At 47.8% G+C, this 23672-nt stretch overlaps 1 protein-coding gene across 1 annotated transcript in view; it reads right to left on the reverse strand.

Annotated features, from left to right (window-relative positions):
• Positions 1-21422, reverse strand: part of LOC146771977 (RNA helicase MOV-10-like) — a 177730-nt gene extending 156308 nt beyond the window's left edge. The window contains exons 1-3 of the mRNA XM_085640275.1: positions 21329-21422; positions 20739-20858; positions 18446-18548 (exon numbers count right to left, since the gene is read on the reverse strand). Coding sequence (XP_085496401.1) covers positions 18446-18548; positions 20739-20853 — 218 coding nt within the window. The 5' untranslated portion in view covers positions 20854-20858; positions 21329-21422. The remainder of the gene's footprint in view (positions 1-18445; positions 18549-20738; positions 20859-21328) is intronic.
• Between the last annotated feature and the right edge of the window lie 2250 nt (positions 21423-23672).

The raw sequence follows: 23672 nt of genomic DNA on the forward strand, positions 1-23672 counted from the left end.
CGGTTGCTGGCCCGCTGGCTAGTGGCCATCTTGGCGACGAAATCTACGACAAACACCGCTGGTCTGGTTGCTCCAGACTGGCCCTTGCTCCCCTCCAAAGGAGCAATCCCTCTGACCTTGCTGGTCAGAACCAACAGCTGATTTCCGAATCCTCCTACAATTGCTTTTGCCAAGGCTTGTTTGCTTCGATCAAGTCGCCGACACCGCCGACAGCGAGAGCCTGCGTGGGACAGCTCGTGAGCCGACTCCTGGACGTCGTCGACCTTCAGGGACCACGTGGCTGCGGAGACAAGCTACCCCTCATCACCTGTTTGCACCCGACATCGCCTGGTACCCATCTGGTGCCACGCTGGTCACTGGCTAGTGACTGTGAACACTGTCCCCTCTGCTTACAGGTCTTCAACATCTCCGATCCACTCTTGGATCCACTGCATCTCTTCCCGACCGACCGCCTGCAGCATCTTTGTCCCAGGCTCAACGGAACAGATAGAAGAAACCCGACGCACTTTGAGGCCTATGCACCCGCTTCCTGTGGGTGAGGTAAAGCTGGTACTCCGGTGCCCATGTGTAGTAATACATCTCTAGTGCCTGTGTTCCAAATCTTAAGTTCCTAGGTCATCCGGAAGATTCCTTTTGCAGTAACTTTGTACTTTTTACGCACCCATTGAAACCTATGGGAGCACGCGTGTGACTATTTGCTCTGCACACGCCACCCGTGGACCTCCTGGTCACTAACTGACGTTAGCTCCTTGTAGGCCCAGCGATTCTAGAGGCCCTAGGCCTTTTCCCTTTTCTGTTCGTGGTACTTATACCACTATTTTAGTATATGGTTTGAGTGGCCACCAGGGCCTATCCATATAACGTGCAACTTCTGTGTATTCTGTGATAATCTTGTTTGACGATTTGTGCTCCTGTGCTCATAAAGAGACTAGGGGTTACTTTGAGAAATAAATACATATATATTTTGAATATATATCTGTGTGGTGTCCTTTCATTGGTATAAAAGGGGGTTACTATTGGTAAAACAGCTTGCTTAACACGCTTCACGAGTTTAGCCTCAAAGACTGCTTAGCCTACGCTACCACTAGGGCAGCTAGTCCGAAAAGGTTGACTTACAACCACACCATAAGGGTTGCTTGGCATGGTACAAGGTGATCACTTTAACTAGTGAGCATCATATACCAGGCCAACTTCTCACATTGGTGAGCAGCGGTTGGATTTGAGCTTGCTGTGTTTTACCATTGTAATCTCTTGGTTACCAATTGAAAGATCACATAGGTACCTGTAGGTACATATAAAACAAGATTAGATATACATAAGTTCTACTGAACTTAGTTGTTGTAGAGCAAAGGGAGTAGCACACCCTGACTACAACTACTAGATAGGTTTAGTAGGTAAACACAAGTGTAGGTAGATTGCAACACATCCACCCACACTTAAGAGCAATGGCCGGGGCAGAGGGGTCCACTGTACCCATCTCTGTTGAGAGTGACCCCCAGAGGGCACCATCCAGCTTTGCTACCCTTAATCAGAATGAGCTCAGGCATTTGGCAACTCTTAGAGGCCTTAAACAGCCCAAGAACCCAAACTCTGCTGAGCTCAGAGAACTCTTACAGAATGATGAGAATCAGAGAGAACTCAGGAAAGCTTCCCAGTTAGCCCCCTTAGGGTCAGGAACAGGAGGCCCCCCTTCTGAAGATGCCACAGAGGTACCCCCTTCCAATAGTCACCCCTTAGATGGGATGCCTACCACAGAGGAAGAAAGTGATGGGGATACAGATGTGAGTGGGGATGAAGGGAGAACTAGCCCAGTGCCAAGTGTTATACTTGGCCCAGCTAAACTAAGGCTGTTGGGGACTGACAGTGGGTTCACCCCATTGGATCTCCCCAGTGGACTTAACACAGGGCTTGGAAGGCAAAGGAATCGCTCAGGTGACTCCAATGCTTCCCATGGCTCTAGAGGCTCTCAAGGTCACTCCAGAAGGAGACTGACCACCCCTCAGAGGAGGGAACATGAGGCCAGAATGCAGGAAGCCCAGCTGAGGATCAGGAAGCAGGAGCTAGAAGTAGCCCTGATGGAAGAAAAACTGAACAAGGCTAGGCAGCCTAGAGAGAGTGGGTCTATACCCACTGGTGGCAGCAATGTCCCTAGGGACAAAGATAGGGTCTTTGACAATAGGAACCTGTCCAAGATTGTGCCCCCCTACAAAAGTGGGGATGACATCCACAAATGGATGACTGCTCTTGAGAGAGCCTGCAAAGTGCAGCAGGTTCCTGAAGACCAGTGGGCAGCAATCTTATGGCTCTCCTTTGAGGGGAGAGGCAGAGATAGACTCCTCACTGTTAGAGAAGAGGATGTCAGAAATTACAGAGTCCTGAAGAGTGTCCTAGTTGATGGGTTAGGCTTAACCACTGAACAGTACAGGTTAATGTTCAGAGACACCCAGAAGACACAGACTCAGGACTGGTCTGAATATGTGGAATGTGCCACTAAGGCTTTGGAGGGTTGGTTGCTGGGAAGTAAGGTGTCTGATTATACAGGATTGTACAATTTGATGATGAGAGAGCAGATTTTAAGTAATTGTCAAAACCAGCTTCTCCATCAACACCTGGTAGACTCAGATTTGACCTCTCCCCAAGAATTGGGAAAGAGGGCAGATAAATGGGTCAGGACCAGGATCAGGCCTAAAAACCAGGGTGGTGACCAAAAGAAAGATACCACCAAGCCTCAAGAGAAGGGTGGGGATAAAGAAAAAGAGAAACCTTCCTCAGGGCCCCAAAACTCCACACAGGGTGGTGGGTCCCAAGCTCCCTCCTCTACCACAGCTAAAAAGCCCTACTGCCATGAGTGTAAAACTCCTGGGCATTGGAAAACTGACAGCGGTTGCCCAAGGGCTAAAAACAAAACTGTTCCTCCAATTACTCCTGTCACACCACCTATTACTGTCAGCAGTAATCCCCCAGGTGGTGGGAGTGCCCCCAGAAATCTGGGTGGGTTTACTTGGGGAACACAGGGGGACCCTGGCTTAGCCAATTCCCCTACAGCAACCACTCTTGTCTGTGATGGTGGCATGGGGTTTGCCAACTTCACTGCCTGTCCCAACACTTTGGGTAGGTACAGACAGGAGCCCTACATCAATGGTACAAAAGCTGAGGCCTACAGAGACACTGGGGCTAGCATCACAATGGTGGCCCATTGGCTAGTTCCCTCTGAGCAGCTTTTGCCCGGTTTCTCCTACCAGGTGACTAACATTGATGGCAAACAGAACAGTCATCCCATGGCAGAGGTATGTCTCAGCTGGGGAGGGGTCACTGGCCCTAAAAGGGTAGCAGTGTCCCCAACCTTGCCTGTAGACTGCTTACTGGGGAATGACTTAGAACTCTCAGCTTGGGCTGGAGTTGAACAAGACACCCATTCTAAAATGGTAGGCCTTTCACAAAAGGGTAGGGGGGTTGTGCCATTCACAACCCCTGTCCAAATAGATTTCCTCCCTGAAAAGGTTGGAAGGGCAGTGGTAGCCACAGCCCAGGCACAGACAGACTTCCCTGTAGGGACTGGCAGAGCTGTGACAGTCACAGCTCAAACACAAACTGAGTGCCCCCCTGAAAAGGTTGGCAAGGCTGTAATGGTCTCAGCCTATACTCAGACTGACATAGGTGTAGTGAAGCCTGAAACAATGGATCACTCCACACAAACTGAGAGTAGTGGGGAGGAAGAAAAGTCTCCCTCTCCCCAGACATTAGGAAAAGGTCAGCCTCCTCAGGGATCTGACCTCACCCCTTGTGAAGGAACTGCCCCAGAGGTAGCCAGGCCTGGCCTGGCAGAGCCTCTGATGTCAGTGGCCCCTTCCAAGGTGGGATCCAGTCTGGTGCAGGTAGCCTGCCTCTCTCTACCCTGCCTCAGTCAGCCCAGGGCTGCAGAGGTCAGGGAGGCCAGTGGACCCCCAGAGGGCCCCTGTCCACAAGAACCCCCCCATCAAAAGAATGAGGATTGCCTGGCTAGTAGCCCTAGTCAGGTGATGGGTAAAAACATTCCTGAGGGATCTCCTTTACAGGTAGTTAGGGACCTCCCCCAGGGGGATTCTGTTGGGCACAGGCAAACATGGGACCTTAGGGCCCCAAACCTGACCTGTCCCTCCAGTAAGCCCACAAAAGGGACCCAGCCTCCAGCTTTAGGTAGCCAGAGGCTGACCCTGAGAGCACAGTGCAACTCAGTTAAAGAAAGAAAGGCATCCATGGTGGAGGATGATTGGAGGAAGCTGAGGCCTCACTTTGAGGACACTCACTTCAGTACTCCATCTCAACACCAGCCTTTTACTTTGCCAAGACACACCACAGGTAGAGATTCCCTATGGTGGAGACCCTCTGATACCCTTAGGGTGAGGGATTGCTTAGTGGACCATGAGACAGGGGGTAACCATGCCAGTGCTGGTTCCTCCTTATATGGCCACTTGGGCAATATAGGCTTACCTGGTCAAGGTCAGCCTTATCTCCCTTCGTTTGGGGGGGGGTTGTGTAGGAAGGTGGATATCTGACTATGGTTACCCCCAAATTTTTGCCTAGTGTCTAGCTGGTTTTTCGACTTAGTTGGCCTGAGATCCTGCCATTCAGGCTCTCAGGCTATCTGCTCTCTCTGTAAAATGGACTCCATGTACCCTAGGTACATACCCAATTGGTTGGATCACCCTGTCAGCCCCTGTACCAGTGTACACTAGGTACCCAGGGCATTGGTGTATCCAAGGCCTGCCAGGGGCTGAAGCATGTATTATGCCACCCCAGGCTTGGCCTAACAATCTGACACAACTGGCTGATCACTCAGCTGGGGTAAGTTGGTGTAATCACCTCTTACTTAGGTGTAGTATACCTATACCTAAACTTAAATGGGACACCTGGTAACCTATAAGTCACTCCTATGGCAGGCCTTAACAATCCTGAAGGCAGAGTGCTTGGTTCCATGTGAGATGGTGCTCTGGCATGAGCTGAGCCTGTCTGCAGTGGTCGGAACAACTTCCTTCTACTGTTTCCAGATATCGTCATACCATATACTCTTAAGTGCATTATGAACCTCGCGGTTAAATGCTATCTTTGGTTTGGCTTTATCAAAACATGTCGAGTAAGGTGTCATACGAATTGGAATACTAACCCCTCGCCAATTCTGGCGACGGGGTTAGCATTCCACCCTTCTAGAGGGACACGACATGTACAGTACCTGAAACCCGGGTAAAATCAGACATAGCCTCAGCTCCACAAAATGGATGCTGCCACCACAGACACAAGTCTGCCCTCCTGCTGCTGGGAGTCCTTCCAGCTTGGGAGGTGTGGAAAAAGGGTTTCCTGCCAGGGGAGGTGCATGCACCACCCCAGACAGGATTTTGTGTATTGGTCAGGTAGGGCTTGAAAGAAACCAGACATGCCTGTGGCTCACAAGGAGCCTCGGTGCATATGCCAGTTCAAACCGGTCCTGGGGCACACCAGTCCCGGGCCTGGGGCGAGCTGGACAAAGGATTGGGGGTGTAACCACCCCCCTTCCTGGTCCCACCCATAGGGAGGGACCTAGCAGGTAGTCCGGCCCCTAGAATCCGAATAAAGGTAGGAGCTGTGTCCTAAGACTTCAGACATCCTGGAATCAACTTGAAACTAAGAAGAAGACGGGAACTTCGACATTCTGCTGCACAGAAGACTGAAGAAAATCTCCCCTGTGGTCAGGGAGTGACCACCTTGCTAACGCAAGCACCATCCAGCGAATCACCGTCTGCTTTGCCGCCGCCTCCCGCCGGAGCCCGAGCCCAGAGACTGACAAGACCTGGACCTCCAGACCTCTCACCGCCCGATCCACAGTCCCTGCAAAGAGGAGACCCGTGGAGGCACCGAGACACGTGGAGCCAGCCATCTTGGAACGACTACGACAAGCTGACAAGTGCAACAACCGAGGCTCCCTCCAAGTTGTGCTTTGGGTCCTGAGAAGCCCAACCCTCGAGCAGCATCTGCACCAAAGGTGAGCCCTCCAGCATCTCCACGATCTGCGTGGGGCCCTTCTGCATTTTGCCACTCGACGCGCCTAACCGGTTGCTGGCCCGCTGGCTAGTGGCCATCTTGGCGACGAAATCTACGACAAACACCGCTGGTCTGGTTGCTCCAGACTGGCCCTTGCTCCCCTCCAAAGGAGCAATCCCTCTGACCTTGCTGGTCAGAACCAACAGCTGATTTCCGAATCCTCCTACAATTGCTTTTGCCAAGGCTTGTTTGCTTCGATCAAGTCGCCGACACCGCCGACAGCGAGAGCCTGCGTGGGACAGCTCGTGAGCCGACTCCTGGACGTCGTCGACCTTCAGGGACCACGTGGCTGCGGAGACAAGCTACCCCTCATCACCTGTTTGCACCCGACATCGCCTGGTACCCATCTGGTGCCACGCTGGTCACTGGCTAGTGACTGTGAACACTGTCCCCTCTGCTTACAGGTCTTCAACATCTCCGATCCACTCTTGGATCCACTGCATCTCTTCCCGACCGACCGCCTGCAGCATCTTTGTCCCAGGCTCAACGGAACAGATAGAAGAAACCCGACGCACTTTGAGGCCTATGCACCCGCTTCCTGTGGGTGAGGTAAAGCTGGTACTCCGGTGCCCATGTGTAGTAATACATCTCTAGTGCCTGTGTTCCAAATCTTAAGTTCCTAGGTCATCCGGAAGATTCCTTTTGCAGTAACTTTGTACTTTTTACGCACCCATTGAAACCTATGGGAGCACGCGTGTGACTATTTGCTCTGCACACGCCACCCGTGGACCTCCTGGTCACTAACTGACGTTAGCTCCTTGTAGGCCCAGCGATTCTAGAGGCCCTAGGCCTTTTCCCTTTTCTGTTCGTGGTACTTATACCACTATTTTAGTATATGGTTTGAGTGGCCACCAGGGCCTATCCATATAACGTGCAACTTCTGTGTATTCTGTGATAATCTTGTTTGACGATTTGTGCTCCTGTGCTCATAAAGAGACTAGGGGTTACTTTGAGAAATAAATACATATATATTTTGAATATATATCTGTGTGGTGTCCTTTCATTGGTATAAAAGGGGGTTACTATTGGTAAAACAGCTTGCTTAACACGCTTCACGAGTTTAGCCTCAAAGACTGCTTAGCCTACGCTACCACTAGGGCAGCTAGTCCGAAAAGGTTGACTTACAACCACACCATAAGGGTTGCTTGGCATGGTACAAGGTGATCACTTTAACTAGTGAGCATCATATACCAGGCCAACTTCTCACAGGTGTGTTGGAGCCAATGCTCATGCCCCACTACTGGAGGCACCCCCAAGCAAGAAGGGGTAGTCGATCTTCACCCCTGCTCAGGTGCGAGGCCGGGCAAGAGGAAAAAGTTATCAGGCCCCACTTTCCGATGAGCAAGGGGGCGCCAGTGGCAAAGCAGTAGGTAGGTGCGCGGCCTAACCGTGAATCTTGGGGAACCAAATGAAGCAGGGCTAGAGAGCAGCAAGGTATGGCAGGTCTTGTGAACCTCGCTGCGCCTGCAGGGTACACGATATTAGTGAGGAGGTCTGAGTCTCAGGCCCCTGTAGTGCTGACTGATGAATACGTGCATGCGGTGGGAGGGGAAAGTTTAGGCTCGGGATATGCCCACGGGATGTAGAGCACAGGCGGCCTACCTGTCTCTCTTGCCGGGCCCGGTTCCAGTATGGTGCAGTAGCGCTCCTTCGGCGACGGGTGATATGCAGGGCGCTGGGCTAAGCAGCATTCCGTCGGGTCACAATACCCCAGTGAATAAGTCCCGGGTCTCCCTGTTGCAGCCTGATGGGTCCTTGGATATGGAGGGGGTGGGGCGCACGGAGGAATATGGGGCCCCAGCCCGACCTTGGTGATGCAAGCCTTGAGGCAATCTCAAGGGGAATGGAGCACGGGTGGCCTACCTTCATCCGTGGCCGGGCCCATCTCCAACGTGATGCAGCGGTGCTCCCCCGGCGTTGACTGTCACACAGGGGGGGCTCGATTTGGCTGCACTCCGACCTGATGAGCCCCTGCCTCAGCTGCGGGGCTCGCGGGTGTTGTACTCAGTCGAGGGGGAGGCCGCCGGGGGTGAATCAGGCCTCCGCGGGCAGGTGCGCCTTTAGCGAGGGTCTGGTAGGGGAAGGGCAGCAAGCGTGAGCTAAAGTCTCCGACTCAGTGCACAGCTTCCCCGTGGTCCAAATTGCTGTAAATAGCTTTTGACAAAGTCGCGGGATGCCCACGGTGCGCCCCGTAGCAGGTTCGGAGGACTTTGGCTGGTCCTTGGCGGCCAAACTCAGGATGGTTGGTGGTCGTGATGGAGCGAGCTCAAAACTCGACTGCTCACATCGCCATCTTGGACACGCCCTGAGAATCATTGTTAATCATGATAATCATGATGTTAAATGGAGCATAAATCAATTTTGGACTATTACAATTATTGCACTTTGATGATGTACTGTAGTATGATTGTGGGAATGTGTGGATAATTGTTTGTCATATCTTTTGTTGTGATTCACACATTAATATATTCTGCATGCCAGAATTTAAAAAAATATAATGATTAAGTAATAAAAACATTTCAATTTTAAGTCAGTCTTTTGGCCCATGTATAGAGTAATCATCTATTGGGTGTGTTTACAGAGGATCCCTATTTATACACTGATAAATGCAGACCCATCCAGGAGAGCCAGATTCCAATAGACAGAACCACCACAGACGAGATAAACCAAGGTGTCACTAAATTAGAAAATATGGAACCAGGATGGAATCAGAATGATTTTAGAACTTTAGCTATGACCATCTCTTCGTGATCACTACTAAATCCAGTGCCACCCAGAATCTGGAAGAAATGGTCAGATTGCATATTTTTAGTAGAAATGGGAATAGGTAATCAGTCCTTAACTACAAGCAGAGTTACACACAAGGGCGGCTCCTCCATTTGGGCTGAGAAGCGCCGCCCCACTGTTTTCTTGCAGTGCCAGAAGCAGAAACATAAAATTGAATTTTCATGCTGCGCAAAACAGAAGGTAGGGGTATGCCTGGTTGGGGGTGGGCGGTTGGTGGGTTCGGGAAGGAGTGGCTTGCACCACTCTGAGTACCCCGACTGTTTGGTCAGCCCTATTGCAAGCCATGACTGGTCACACACATGGAAGAAAGCACTAATAACCCCTCTATTGAAAAACTTACAGCATACCCATCAGTGCTTAGTAACTATTGGTCAATATTGCAACTTGTCAAGGCCCCACAAGGCTTACCTGGTATACTTGTGAGGTTATCTCGCAGAGACGACACGAACAACCTCCACCGCTCCCCTCCACACCTCGGCAGGTGGATACACTGACCGAGTTGAGGATGGAACCAGGGGAAGGAGACAGGGTAAATGGCAGGAGCTAAGTTGTCTGAGGGTGTGTTGGAGGATCGCCAACTAGAAGAGAAAAGGAGCCGTGGATTAATAAACGGGTTCAGCTTCTAACCTACTTGCTCATGCTATGCATTCATCTAGCACCAGGTTTCAAAACATAGTCACCTGAAAGGCAAGTGGGTCCAGGCTTTTCTTCTGCCAGCAAGGAGTGCGTTGCGGACGTGCAAGGAGGAGGTGCTTCCAAGGAACGAAATGAAATGTCACAAAATGTCACAACATAAAGCGCTCCGGCGCGGTGAAATTAAAGGTGCTGCGATTCACGCTTCCCTGTGCGTATCGCAGTATGTCTCCACATAAAGCGCTCCGGCGCGGTGAAATTAAAGGTGCTGCGATTCACGCTTCCCTGTGCGTGTTGCAGTATGTCTCCACGTAAAGCGCTCCGGCGCGGTGAAATTAAAGGTGCTGCGATTCACGCTTCCCTGTGCGTGTCGCAGTATGTCTCAGCGTAAAGCGCTCCGGCGCGGTGAAATCAGGGTACTACTGCGAACACACTTCCCTGTGTGTGTCGCAGTGACGTTCTTGAGGTCTATGGAGGGCACACGATGCCGTGAACACGCTACCCTGTGCGTGTCACGGGACTTCTGGGCGCCCCGGTGTGGCGTTACCCTAGTACAGCAGTGAGCACTTGCGGCGTGGTGCTGTACGAGTTTATGGGGGCAGAGGTGCTCCTGCACCGGAAAGGCAGAGGCAAGGGACGGCAGGAGTCAAGACGAGGGCCAAGGGAATATGGGCTGAGGCGCTCCTGCGCTGGGAAGGCAGGAGTCAGGAAGGCAGCCAAGCAAGGGTGACGCAAGGCGGGTCAGCAAAAACCTAGTCTCTGGATGTCAAGGCTGGAGCGGCGGTCAGGCGGCAAGCGGAAGGCTCGCTCTCCGGTTCTGTACTGGAAGCACTGCTTTGGTTGAATACCGCGGTTAAATGCGGTCTCAACCGGCAGCGCTTCCCAGGCGAGTGAGGCACTTCCGGGTTGTGCGGACGAGCGGACAGCTAGAACGCTGACTCGCTCAGTTCTGCTGCGCATGCGCGTGCTGTCTGAATCCTTCTGCTGCGCATGTGCGTGCCGTCTTGAATCCTGGTTCCCCGCTGCACCATGACACAACTCACCTACATGGTAAAAGTCCTGGAAAGATATCTCAGTATGAAACCATCAAACTATCTAGATCATAACCTCTTAGAAAACAGACTAGTTTTAGACCTGCACATAGCATGTAGACAACACTAGGACTTGCTATGGATGAGCTCAGTCGTGGCCGGCATGTCTCGCGGAGGAGGTGTGAGGGGGTCAGAGGGGCAGAGGGGGATCACGGGGGGGGGGAGGTATGGAGGTTTAATTTTAATTATAAAAAACAACTAAAAAAAAAAAAAAACTTAACTTAGCCGGCCCGATCCGGTCCCACATCATCTCTGCTTCTCTGCTCCTCGCAGGAACCAGGCAGCCTCCCTCCCCTCCCCTAAGCCAATCACGACGCTGCAATGGCAGCGTTTTGATTGGTGGGGACGTGCCTAGCCAGGCGCCTATGGAGAAGCCACAAATCCCTAAAATTGGGCTAGCGACTCCTCCCCAGGCCTGTTGAAGGATTGCCCACCCCCAACCAACCCTTCTGATTTCTCGCAGTGCGAGAAGCAGTAACATAAAATGGTATTTATACCATTTTATGTTACTGCTTCTCGCAGTGCGAGAAAGCAGTGGGGCGACGCTCCTCCACCCACATGGAGAAGCCGCCCCTGGATAAGGTCCAGATGATGGTTGACAGAGTTCAACCAGCGGTCCTGATCTTGATTGACTTGTCCGCCTCGTTTGACACGGTCATTCATCAAATACTTCTATCTAGATTAGAAGATATAGGCGAGGATGGTACACAATTAAAGTGGATTGAATTCTATCTCTTAAATACAACACAAGCGATCTTAAATCCCCCTTTCTAGTCAGAATTTTTAAAAGTAGAACACGGGGTACCTCAGGGCTCTACCCTTCTCTACCAATCTTTTAAATGCCCACTGTTGACAATTATCCAATCACAGGGCATTAGCTTTGTGATCTATGCTTATGATGTGCAGCTGATACTTTCGTTAGATAGTGATAGGCACACTTTACTAGAAGCATGCCATAACTGTCTAAGAGAGGTGGAAGAGTGGAGAACAGCAACTCGCTAAAATTCAATGGTGAGAAAACTGCAGGTCTATGTTGTTCACCCTCTAATAACCCTCATTTACTCCCAAACAATTTCTGGCCTTTGACAAGCAAAGGCAACTTGGAAACATCAAAGTCAGTGTGTAATTTGGGAGTATATATGGATGACAAGCTCTCTATGTAGACATGTCAATATGACAGCAGCTACATGTTTTGGACTACACCGAAACCTTGGGAAACTCCAGTCACTACTGCCACATCCAGCAAGAAGCTAGTGGTGCAAAGCACAGTTCTAAGCAGAGATGATTATTGTAAGGCGCTGCTACTTGGAGCTCCAGGCTCCCTAATACACAGGTTATATGGAATACATGCAGCAGCAGAAAAACTTGCATTAGAAAAACCTAGACATGCCTCTTCTTCTGGCACCAGTAAGGAACTCTACTGGCTTCAAGTGAAAGAGAGGATCACATTTAAATGTTTGTGCAGAAGGCAATATAAGAAACAGGACCTAGGCTGCTACAAAGAAAATTCAAACACTACATTCCAGCAAGGAACCTACACTCCTCCTAAGCCAATCTATTATGTATTCTGCAATATCGGAAAAAGAGATATAGAGGCCAAGCATTCTCAGTGAGGGCTGCCCAGCTGTGAAACAAGCTGCCATTCCCTTTAAGAGCCTGATTCAAGTTAAGAAGGATCTGTAAACCTGACTCTTTCCCAATTACCCAGTTGTGCACTAGAAGATAGAACTAAAGGATGTACCTTCAAGATAGACTGGAAAATGTTTTTGGGAAGGTTGTCTAAGCACCAGAATGCCTTTAAAAGGTACACTTTATAAGTGTAAACAACAAGAATAATGATTCAGCGGCTTTTACTCGCAGGTTGGGAGCGGCCCGAGGCCTCCTGGTGCTCCTCTGGTGAGCCACTACAATAACCAAGGGGGTTCTTCCATGCTGTCCTCGGAAGTCATGCTGCTCCTCCACCCACTCACATGCACGCTCAGGTGTCTAAAAAAAAGTGTGATATCCTCAGGTGCATGACTTTCAGTTCTTCAAAGTACAGTAGTGAATATTGTAGTTGCATGGCTCTCATCTTTTGATTGACTTCTATTAAGGACCTACGTTGATGCTGAATCGTGGCCTTATAGCCCAGAAAGAGTAGGATTTTGAAGGCACTCTAAAAAACCTCTATCCCAAACCTCACAAAGTACAGAATCTCGGTCTGCGTAGTTGAGAAGGCGTGGAGGGGTGCCAGGTGGGGGCGTGGATACTAAGGCCCAATAGGCATGTTGCAGTATAAAGCAGGGAGAGAAGGCTTTAGGGGCCATCCAGGATCTAAACAAGTCAGTCAGGAATTTCTCCGGATGTGGGCCCTTCTGGCCCTTGGTCAACCCCACCAGTCAGAGGTTGTTTGGGCGTGATCTGGCTTAGGCATCCTCTGCACACAGTTGCAGCCGCTCTGTTGTTGATTTGAGTTTAGTGTGGTCGGCCTTGATAGAGCAGAGCTGGTCCTCTGCTGAAGAAATACAGTCCTTGGCTTCGTTGGTGCGGTCTGAAAGGATGCGCAGATCTTGTCGCAGCAAGGATACGACCACCATTACTCCCCCAATTCAATCCTCCAGTGCGGCCCGGATTGTCTCGATTGCTTGAAGAATCATTTCTGGGGAGACTTGGTTGGGCCCAAGCTCCATTGCCTCCCAGGGTCCACAAGTCGGCCCACCGGGCGTGGTGAACTTGTCATTTTTTGCCAACTGGCCACTGTCTGCATGCTTGCCCTTAACCATGGGGACAGGTCTGTGCAACCCAAGGAGGACTAAGGGGAGAATTGGGGAGGAGGGAATCAGCAGCAGCTCCTCTGGTTGCACTGCCAGAATCAAAAGGCATCCATGTGGGGGTCATATCCTTAAGCCACAATCTCAGGGCTAGAGGTGCTTCTAAGTTTAAGGAAGGGGAGACTGTCCTAGGTCCATCACAGTGGCCAACTGGCCCCTTGCATCCCACCGGTCCATGGGTTGCTTCACACAGATGGGTGGGAGGAGGCATGCTGAAAAGGAAGGTGGGAGTGAGAACTATCTGCGCTACCCTCAGCAGCTCCAAGCTGGTCTGTCCCATGAGGCATGCAGCTGAAGGTGCAGTGTCCACGCATGGCGTGGTTGGAAGTGGCAGGCCGGCTGTGTGGCATCACCCTCTGTCCCTCCTTCCTCGGCCATTCAGGCCGAGAAGGTAGCACTCTGCATTCCCGTGGTGCAAAGGGGCACACCACAGCACCAACCATAGCACTCCTCAGCAGATGTGGGGTCCTTTGTGCCAAGGGAGGTGGGAATCCATTTGAAAACTTTACGCATAGTACACATTATTCCAAAACACGTGCTGATAATGTGATTTATTTGGCTTTTCATGGACAGTTGATTGTCCATGTAAAAGCCAAGATTGCGGACCACCTCTTGGGAGTTGGGCAGGTGCCCAGATCGGATGGTCACCAATCGGGTGACCAATGTTCGGGCGCTTTTCCAAAGAGCATAATCTCTGACTTAGTGCTGTTCAATTGGAGATGGTTACTCCTCATCCACCTATCAATGTGGGACATGCAATTTTTAAAACGTGACCTAGTTTCAATAAGATCTGGACCCAGAGTGATTAGGATTTGTGTGTCGTCAGCATACGATATGACATCAAATCCATATTTTCTGATCACCGGGGCCAGTGGAGTCATGTACAGATTAAAGAGTGTAGGACTCAAAATAGAGCCTTGAGGCACTCCCATCATAACAGATCTAGCGCAGGAAATGCTTTTGCCCATCTGAACAATAGTTTTACGGCCTGATAGATAACTTTTGAACCATTTCACGGCGTTACCTCTGACACCAATCTCCCAAAGCCGTTGTTCTAAAATACTGTGGGAGATGGTGTCAAATGCAGACGACAGGTCGAGGAGGACAAGGATAACTGACTGATGTTTATCTAATGCCCGTCTGATGTCATCAGCAACCTCGACCAGAGCTGCCTCAGTACTGTGTGCTGCCCTGAAACCGGACTGTGAAGGGTCCAGAAGACTGTAGCTCTCAAGATGGTCAACAAGCTGTTGGTTGATAAGGGGTTCCAGCATTTTCCCTAGGTAGGGGAGCAGAGAAATTGGACGGTAATTTGGAAGAAGTTTGGAATCGGCCGTAGGTTTCTTCAAAATTGGTCTCACTCGGGCTACCTTCCAGGTCGAAGGGAAAACTGCATCCGAAATTGACTTGTTGAATAGATCAGTTATATTATCCATTAAAGCAGGAGCAATAATGGAAAAGAATTTAGGAGGTACAGAATCGGTGGGAGAGACGGATTTTATCTTTCGCATGGCTCTTGAGACTTGTTTAGTGTCACATTTGGCAAATTCGTTCAGTATATAAGGAGGGTCAAAGGAGGTACAAGGCTCGTCATCTGGATGAAAATTATTGCTTTATGATGAAAAAGATAGACGGATGGCTAAAAAATTCTTCTAAAAAATTGGAAAGTGAGTCAGCCCAGAGTTGAGAGTCAGGTATTGATGGATGATTTCTGGGAGTTGTAAATTCCTTCAGGATTTGGTAGAGTTCCTTGGAGGAATTCTCAGCCTTATTAATCCTATCAATAAGAAAAGATTTCTTTGCCACTTTTATTTCATTCATATAGCCATGATGTATTTTTTTTATATATATCGCGGTCGGCCAAATTTTAGCTCTTGCGCCATTTTCGCTCCGCCGTACGACACACGAACTTTGTAGTTTTTAGTTGATCTGTGAACCAGGGGGCGATTCTGATCTTGGTCTTCACCTGTGTAAGAGGAGCAATTTTATCTAGTGTGGCTAAGATTGCCTCGTCTAGGATATGTTATACTTGGTTTACACCCATGTCAGAGCTAATTTGGTCAGGGCGGAAATGCTCTAAAGAAAGAGGCAAGGTGATTTTACGCCAAGAGCTACGTAATGTAGAATCATGGTTTTTTATCAAAGTGATTGGAATCCAAAATTTTAAAAGATAGTGATCAGTTCATAATAATTGAACTGGGGATTTTACAGTGATTTCAGACAAAATGGTAAAAAGAAGGTCAAGGGTGTGACTGGCGTTATGCGTAGGTTTTAGTACCAATTGGGCAAATGTGTGTCCAATGGGACATGCAGCTGAAGGTGCACTGTCCACATGGAGTCTGGCCAGTAGTATTGTGTTGCTCTCTTTACTTCATCAGCGCCAGCCTCTCAGGCCATGAAGGTGGTGTTTTGCAGGTCTCTGGGGCCCTAGCACATCAGGGTACCCCACTGCCCCAGCTGGTGCTCTCTTCTCCTCAGGGGGTTGAGACAGCTTAGTTGGCGCTCGGCGGTGATCACAGGACTCCGCCCCTACCGGGCTGAAGTCAACCGCATCCCCAGCTCCAGCCACGGTGGATGCTACTTGGGTGGCAAGCTCAGCCCGCCGGCAAGGGAACAACAGTTGGCCCAGCACTGACTGAGACCGAGGGGTGGGGGGTAGAGCCCTGGATTCGACCCCATAAGGTACCCGGTGGGGGAAAAGGCAAGCACCAGGGGGGACCCCAGCAGGTCGGATAGGTACCAGTTGCCGGATGGGTGTTCAGAATATTAAGTGGCCCAGCTTAACATGAACGGCCTCCATCTTGCCAATGGCAATTGGATGTCCACTCAAAGCTACTTGGCTACTTAAAGTGCTGGGTAGGGTTTGAGGGGAGAGCTCCTCAGGGGGTTTGCCTCACATACTCCCTGACTGCATCCACCCAGTAAATTTGTATTCTTTCATGTCCTCAACCTTCAAGATTTCCTTCTGGGTGCCACAGGGCTCTGCCCAATCAAAATTTATGTTGAATGCCTATATTCACCCCTCCAGCACAGGTTCCAGTTGCTAAGTGATTGGCTTACATATGTACGTAGACAACACCCATATAGGTCTTAGACGTGAGAAGGATGGTGGTCATCAAAAGGGTCCAAGGAATAACACATTTAGGGTTGGATGAATCAAAATGGTAAATCCAAAATTATTTTTCTGGGGAAGGGGGGGGCAAGTGGACCAAACCACCTTAATACTGACCTCCATTAATGTGGTCCTAGACACCAACCCCACCCCCCCCACCTGCAAGTTATATTTCCTGCTTACTTTGCGTCACAATTTGAATGTCATCTCTGGGTCTTTATCTTATTGCTCAAGTTCCACCCCATCCTAATCATGTTAAAATGAGAATGCTTGTAGTTTCAATTGTCAAGTTAAAGCTTAATTTCTGTAAACGTTTCGACACCAGGCACTCAGCTGTAGCATTTAACGAGTTTAAGTTGGTCCAAATCTTTGTAACTGGCTTCATCTATGGCTTTAAGAGAGCGAATCTGAGCCAGGAAAACATTAGGCTGCCTGAGGAGCAAATAACCTATTGACTTCAAAACTGTTTGCTAGCCCCCATAACCGAGTTTGGGCACTTCTACAGAGCACTCCTGTGCTACCAGCAGCCACAAAGTAAATCTTCTAAAACATATTGCTGCATCTACCATCTTAAGTAATTACATTCATCACAATAGCTTTATAATCAAGGGATCTTGCTTTAGCACCCTTGAATCACAACATGGCCTGGAACCTATTTGTCTGAAGTTTAGAACCATGGGGACACACTGTTCTTCTGCAAATTAATCTTAATCGTTCCATTGTACTTGGATTCCCTACGCTTTTCATCATTAGACCCAACTGACACTTGGAAACTACCTCCTGGATGCACACTCACTATATCTAAACACACAATCTAAAACATAATTACCAAAGAATAGGAAAGGGAGACTTAAATGTTATGCAGTTTTCAGGCATGTACTTAAATGATACAGAACCCCTTCCTGGAGTGAAGCCACCTGCCACAAATGAAACATGGATTGCCTCCTCAAACAAACACAAGTAGAGACCTCCCTCTCACAAAAGATATTCAGAGAAACACAAACTTTAAAGTGGTGTGGGACAGAGATGGATTGCTCACACTAGCTGAAAAATGGCCAGATGGATGGTATAGACAAGAGGGTGATCTTTTAAGAGAACATAGACAGTAAAACGCAGCCCAGCATGCTGCTGCTTCCAACCTTTGCAGGCGGTTGAAAACACCTTGTGATTTAACACATATGACTAATGATATAGTACAGGGGTCTCCAACCTTTTCAGTAACCAGAGCTATTTATCTTCATTTAAATGTATCCCAAGCTAACAAATAGTACTGGTGTAACAGTGACTACATCAAACAAGATTACGTCAGTGACTACCCTACGCAATATTACCAGCAGTGATAGCAAGAGTGTGCAGGGTTGCAGGCAGTAAAGTAAACCAGGCTTTGCCGATTTGGAAAGTCTCTACAGAGGCAATACATAAAAGCCACAGCTTGAATACACCAGGGTAATAGGAGTAAGTCTGACCTACGCCGCATGGCTCATCACTCAACTATATTTACGTATATCATGGCAATAATGAGAATACACACATCTTCTTCTCAAATATACACATTTCAATTTTGGTATGCATATATTAATTCAACCAAACAACATCTTCTAATTTAATAGGGTGGGCTGCTTACAGGAGAGCAACGTGTATGTAGCTGGAGAGTTATCAGTAGCTCTCAAGCTACTCATTGGAGAAGTCTGATCTAGTACAACTTCATATTTTGCTAGCTTGCCATATGTAACCATTGTTAATCATACTGTTCCCTGAAGCTCAATCTCTTGCAGCATAAATACCAATTTCTTCAAAGAAATACAACCTGAAAAGCCCCACCATCAGGTTTCAATAAACTTGTATGGCTTCTTTTGAAAGAGCCTATACTACACATAATTGCAAATAACGTAAAGTGGCTAGTGTACCATCATGCCTTGTTTTACAAACTAAATGCATACAATCTTCTAAAGACCAACCTGTAGTTTTTCAGTAACTTAGTTACAAACACTGGATTAAAACCTCTGTCAGTCTTTTGATAAAGGGAGTTCTGGGTCATGAGTCTTTCCAGTAAGGACATGTCTGAAAGAGAGGAAAGAAGAAGTTCACCTTACTATTAAAGTCAAATAGGAAGAAGACTTTACCTTAATTAGTTTACTAGAACAAATGGCTAGCCTTTTCATAAATACGCTGCAACACTTCCTTATGGTTGCAGTACCTTGGGAACCCTTTCAAAATATGTAGTAAATCTCTTCCTCTTACATTCCTGTCTTTCGCAGTATGGCACCATCATAAAGTTGCTTTAGATCTTCTGTACAGAACATAGTCAATTAAGTCTGAGTTATGGGTGAAAAGTGGTGGCAGAGTCCATTTTAATGCATCTAGTAGCACAGATTTAAGGTTTTGTTTGAGTTAAACACTTAGTAGTACATATATACACACCATATATATGGGAGACTACCTTTACTACGCGGGCATTTCACCGCGGTAGGTTTACAACGCGGGCTTTACAACGCAAGTCGTTTCAATGACTTGCACTGGAGGGCGCTGTAAGCTAAGGAATAGTACGATTTACTATCCAATACCTTCCCTACTGTACGTAGACTGGTGTTGGAATAGTAAATCGTACTATCCCTAAATCCAGTGCCCTCCAGCGCAAGTCGTTGAAACGACTTGCGTTGTAAAATCCGCGTTGTAAGATACCGCGATCAACATGATCGCGTAGTATCGTCATACATTCACCTATATATATATATATTTATTTTAATCAGGCCCAGGTGGTGGCAAGACTTGTGAGCCAATGGGGGTGTCCAGGGTTCTAGACGGTCTAATGCAAAACAAGACGTACATCCAGTAGATGAAGAATTGAAAAGAACAATCAGAATGATGATCTCACACAGTGTGGGTGGAGAACATTTGTAATCCCCTGCAGAGTACTGTACACCCATAAAGCCTGGACTTCACTACTTAGTTCAAACAAAAAACCCAACTTCAAGCAAAAGGTTCAAGAAGATAAAGCCACAAAGTTGTCAAAACAGAATGCTGAAAGCACCACTGCCTTATCAATTCAAGATCAGAGGCCACTGTGAGGAGATAATCAAGAAACCCTCCTGTACAACCTTCCTCATAATGGTCTACCTTCTTCCAATTCTGGTTTCTATTTACAGACAGCAACATAAACTCCACATGAATCACAAGCAAATATCCCACTTAACAAAGGGCACACTTTTGTAAAGGCTTTCAAGAAATATCTACTCTAAATATTTCAGTTTTCAGGAATTTCCTGAAATACAGGTTACTGTGTTCATAGTCAACAAATTATGATGGAGGGCGTGTCATCAATTACATCCTTTAACTTGCAGGGACTTGCCTCAGTGGTCCTTCCTCTTACAGGTTCAATGAAGGATCAGAAAAGGAGAAGCTAAGTGAAGGTTCCTAGTAGGTAAGTAAGCAAATAGACGTCACATAGCGCTGCATGAAACAAAAGAATATAGGCGAGCCCTCCTTTTCACTGCATTGAAGGGTAAAAGGCTCAGCTGAGCACCAGTGATTGAACAGGGTCCTGGTCCTCAGCTGGCGGCATGTGTTAGTCATCCTCACAAGGCTGACGCTTCACCACAGGTCATTCTCCATGTGGTTCTATCCCTACTCGTGACAATGCTTGAAGGGTGAGTGAAGATTTGTACAAGTACATTTTGTACTTCATAGTTTCAACTCAGTGAACAGGAAGCCTCACCAATGTTCTTTTGTTTCATGCTGAACTTACAGGTCTCACCACCCTCAAGTGAGAATGACCTTTTTTCACCTCCACATAGGTCACACTTTTACACCAAAATTGGTCTTTCACTTCCATACCCCTACATAATTACTCTGAGCAACTGGATTTATAATCCCATTAAATAAATGCATTGTTTTTACCCACAGATCAGATTGTTTTGTAGCATTGGAATTCGAATGCGAAACCAAGTGCCACCAAGATGCCAAATGAACAATATCAAAGGCCTAAGCAAGGGTGGCAGCAATTTCAAAGGCACTCATTTTGCGATTATTCTTTCACTATGTCAACACTATCTCACAACTTAAGAGCCTGTGCATCTCAGCTACAGGAATCCAGGAGTAAAGAGACAATTTTAAGTAGACACTCTATTAAGCTGTATTTGTATGGGCCCTTCATCTTCATTTTAAGTTTTTCCAAATTTTAATCCCCAAAATTTTACAGTTCAAAGGTTTCTTGTAAACCCAAATGTATACGTGAAGCACCTTTGGACTCACCTAAACCATGTTTGATGGCGACAGGGGACCTCAAGATTGGCCCGAGCTGCTTCGGGTCACCTGCTAGAACCAGCTGTCCTCCATCTTTGTTGGTCAGGGTGTCCATTGCATCCATTATTCCTGAAACGGTTGAACTAAAGATTTATGCTGGCTGCTCCTCTTGGACCATTATCAATACTGTCAAACTGAGGAGCATTACCAAAGTCTCGAGGCGCTTCATGTGACGCGGCAAAACGTTATCGCATTGACATAGTCTGTTAAAAGGTCATCCATAGGGGGAACCTCTTCAAAGCGAATATTGTTTTAGGTGCACGGAGTTGACAAAACCCTCTCAAAGTTTAAAGACCTTCCAGAAGGCTCGTTCAGGGTTTGGGCAGAATAAAATATGCACACCAAGGAAGAGTATTTTCTGCTACTTCCTCGCAGTGGCGCTCTAAGACCACTGACTCATCATCTCATCCAAAATGAGAGGAAACTTCACAATTGACAAGGCCAGGAGTTAAAGATGTAGAAATGTTGCACATAAGCAAATGATGTGAGACAAAGATACCAAGAGCAAAACGAATGTTTTCAAAACATAATACCCATACCTGCTATTGCAATGACACATTCAGGCTCCACGGCATGCCCGGATTCATCAATGAATACATGAGAAAAGTGACCATGAGGGAAGTTTGCAGAAACAAGTCTAAAATGAAAATAGAGTCAAATAAGACAATTATCAACATGGCTTTATCTACCCATATTATTGAACTAAAGACCTAAGGCAGAAATGCAGAAGGTGTAAGAAAATATAAATTCCTGCATATGCAGCAGCCACAGTAAGGTGTAAAATGCAGGGACCTACATCCAGCTCAACCACCACCTCAGTAGGTAGTGGTAGAAGTCACAGTGTAGCTGCACAGAGTCACATTCCAAGCACACCCTCCAGTTCATCTGGTATTGAAAGTGGCACTTCCAGCAGCACCAGAAAGTTCTCCTCCCCAGTTTGGGACTTCTTTTCGGTTAGCAGTAAGGAGGAGAACATTGCTATATGCTCAATTTGTCGACATGCTGTTAGGCGGGGTAAGCTTGGTACAAACTATGGTACCGGAGGCCAAACAAGTCATCTCAAAATACACCACACTATTGTGTGGGAGGCTCACCTACTTCGCTTAGAACAAAGTAAAACTCAACCCATAGTTGTTGGGCATGAAGAAACACGATATTATCGCGGTGGAAGGTGAACAAGAGGGAGACATTTCTAGCCCTGTCCCCAGTAGTGTAGTGGTACTGCCCACATCCTCCTCAGCAACATCTCAGTGGCACCGCAGTAAGAGTCAGAGTCAGGCTGAGACACCAAGGCGACCGAGTAGTACTGCAATGAAACAAAGTGCGTCATTGAGCCTAACTTGATCAAAGAAAACAACTGCAGCACAAAGGAAAATAATCCAGCCTACCATTGACAGCATGCTTAGGTTGGAGGGGCAGTACCAACGCAAACACCCAACGGCACAGTTGTACAATGCGAAGCTGGCTAAAATGTTAGCGCTGGACCTTCTCCCTTTTTCATTTGTGGAAGGGGTGGGTTTCCTTGAATTTGGGTCAACCATCTGCCCTAAATGGAAGGTTCCCAGCCGGTCCTATTTTGCAAGAGTTGCTGTTCCAGCACTACATCATGATGTGGTGGAATTGGTTGGACAAGCTTTGCAGCAGAGTGCTGTTCACAATATCCACCTAACAACAGACATGTGGAACAGTTGCCAAGCCACTGATTACATATGCATCACTGCACACTGGGTCTCATTTGTGGGGGTTAGAGATAAGCTATCTGAAGTAGGTGCTGTTGACACAGCTGAGATTTTTAAAGCTACTCGGAAACATGCAACTGTATCCATGTTCGCCATGGAGAAATCTCAGCTGTTTCACAGCAAGGTTTTTGAACGGCTGCGCCCAAGAGGGCTTAAGATTGGTTTTGTTTCCACAGATAATGGCAGTAATGTACTTAAGGCCATGGAGCTTGGTTCCTATTTCAGGGTTCCGTGTTTGGTGCACTGCATTAACATTATTGTTCAAGACTTTCTGAAAAAAGAAGCCATAGTCAGCAACTTACTGACCACCTGCCGAAGAATATGCACTCATTTCAGCCATTCTTTTAAAGCTCGGAAGCAGCTGAGGATCATTCAACGTGACTATAGAATGCCAGTCAAAGCACTCATCCAGGAGGTGGCAACACGTTGGAACTCAACTTATTACATGCTTGACCGTCTGTTTGAGCAGTACAGGCCAATTAATGAATATGTTATGCGAAGAGGGGATGCTACTGTGAAAGGCATGACCCTTCAGATGGACCAATGGTGCCTAGTTAAATGCCTGACTGAGATGCTTCTTCCTTTTGAGTTCTTCATACGTGAAGTCAGCAAGGATGACTGTACTATGGGCCAAGCTATTCCATTGTTGCAAATGCTAGAGCATCTGCTGAAGGAGGTGTCTGAAGCATACAAAGATGTAGAGGAAAAAAAAGAAGCATATGAGTTGGTGGAGAGCTTAGCCCCTCGCTTCGCTGACAATACAAGGGTGCAAAATAAGATTTTGTCACAAAAACATTAAATTTGTGCCACAATTACGGATCCACGGTCAAAATGGGCACTGAAGACATTAATTCCTCATTCAGAAATGGATGTTGCCCGGTACAAAACTTGGATAGCTGAGTCAACGAGTAAGTTGGAAAATGAACGGCTGCTAATTAAAAGCCCGCTAGATAAACCCACAACAAGTACTGCAGCAGAGCATCCGGTGTCAAGTTCAACTTCGGAGCCTGAGGGCAGTGCGTTTGGCTCAGAACACTCACCAACACTATCGACAACAGCAAGAACTGGATCATTTGGCCCAGTAAAATTATTACAGGATTGGTATTTACAGCAAGGCATTGGTAAGTCCAGTGCTGATGCAATG

This window comes from Triturus cristatus, unplaced genomic scaffold, assembly GCF_964204655.1.
Source record: "Triturus cristatus unplaced genomic scaffold, aTriCri1.1 SCAFFOLD_168, whole genome shotgun sequence".
Taxonomy (NCBI): Eukaryota; Metazoa; Chordata; class Amphibia; order Caudata; family Salamandridae; genus Triturus; species Triturus cristatus.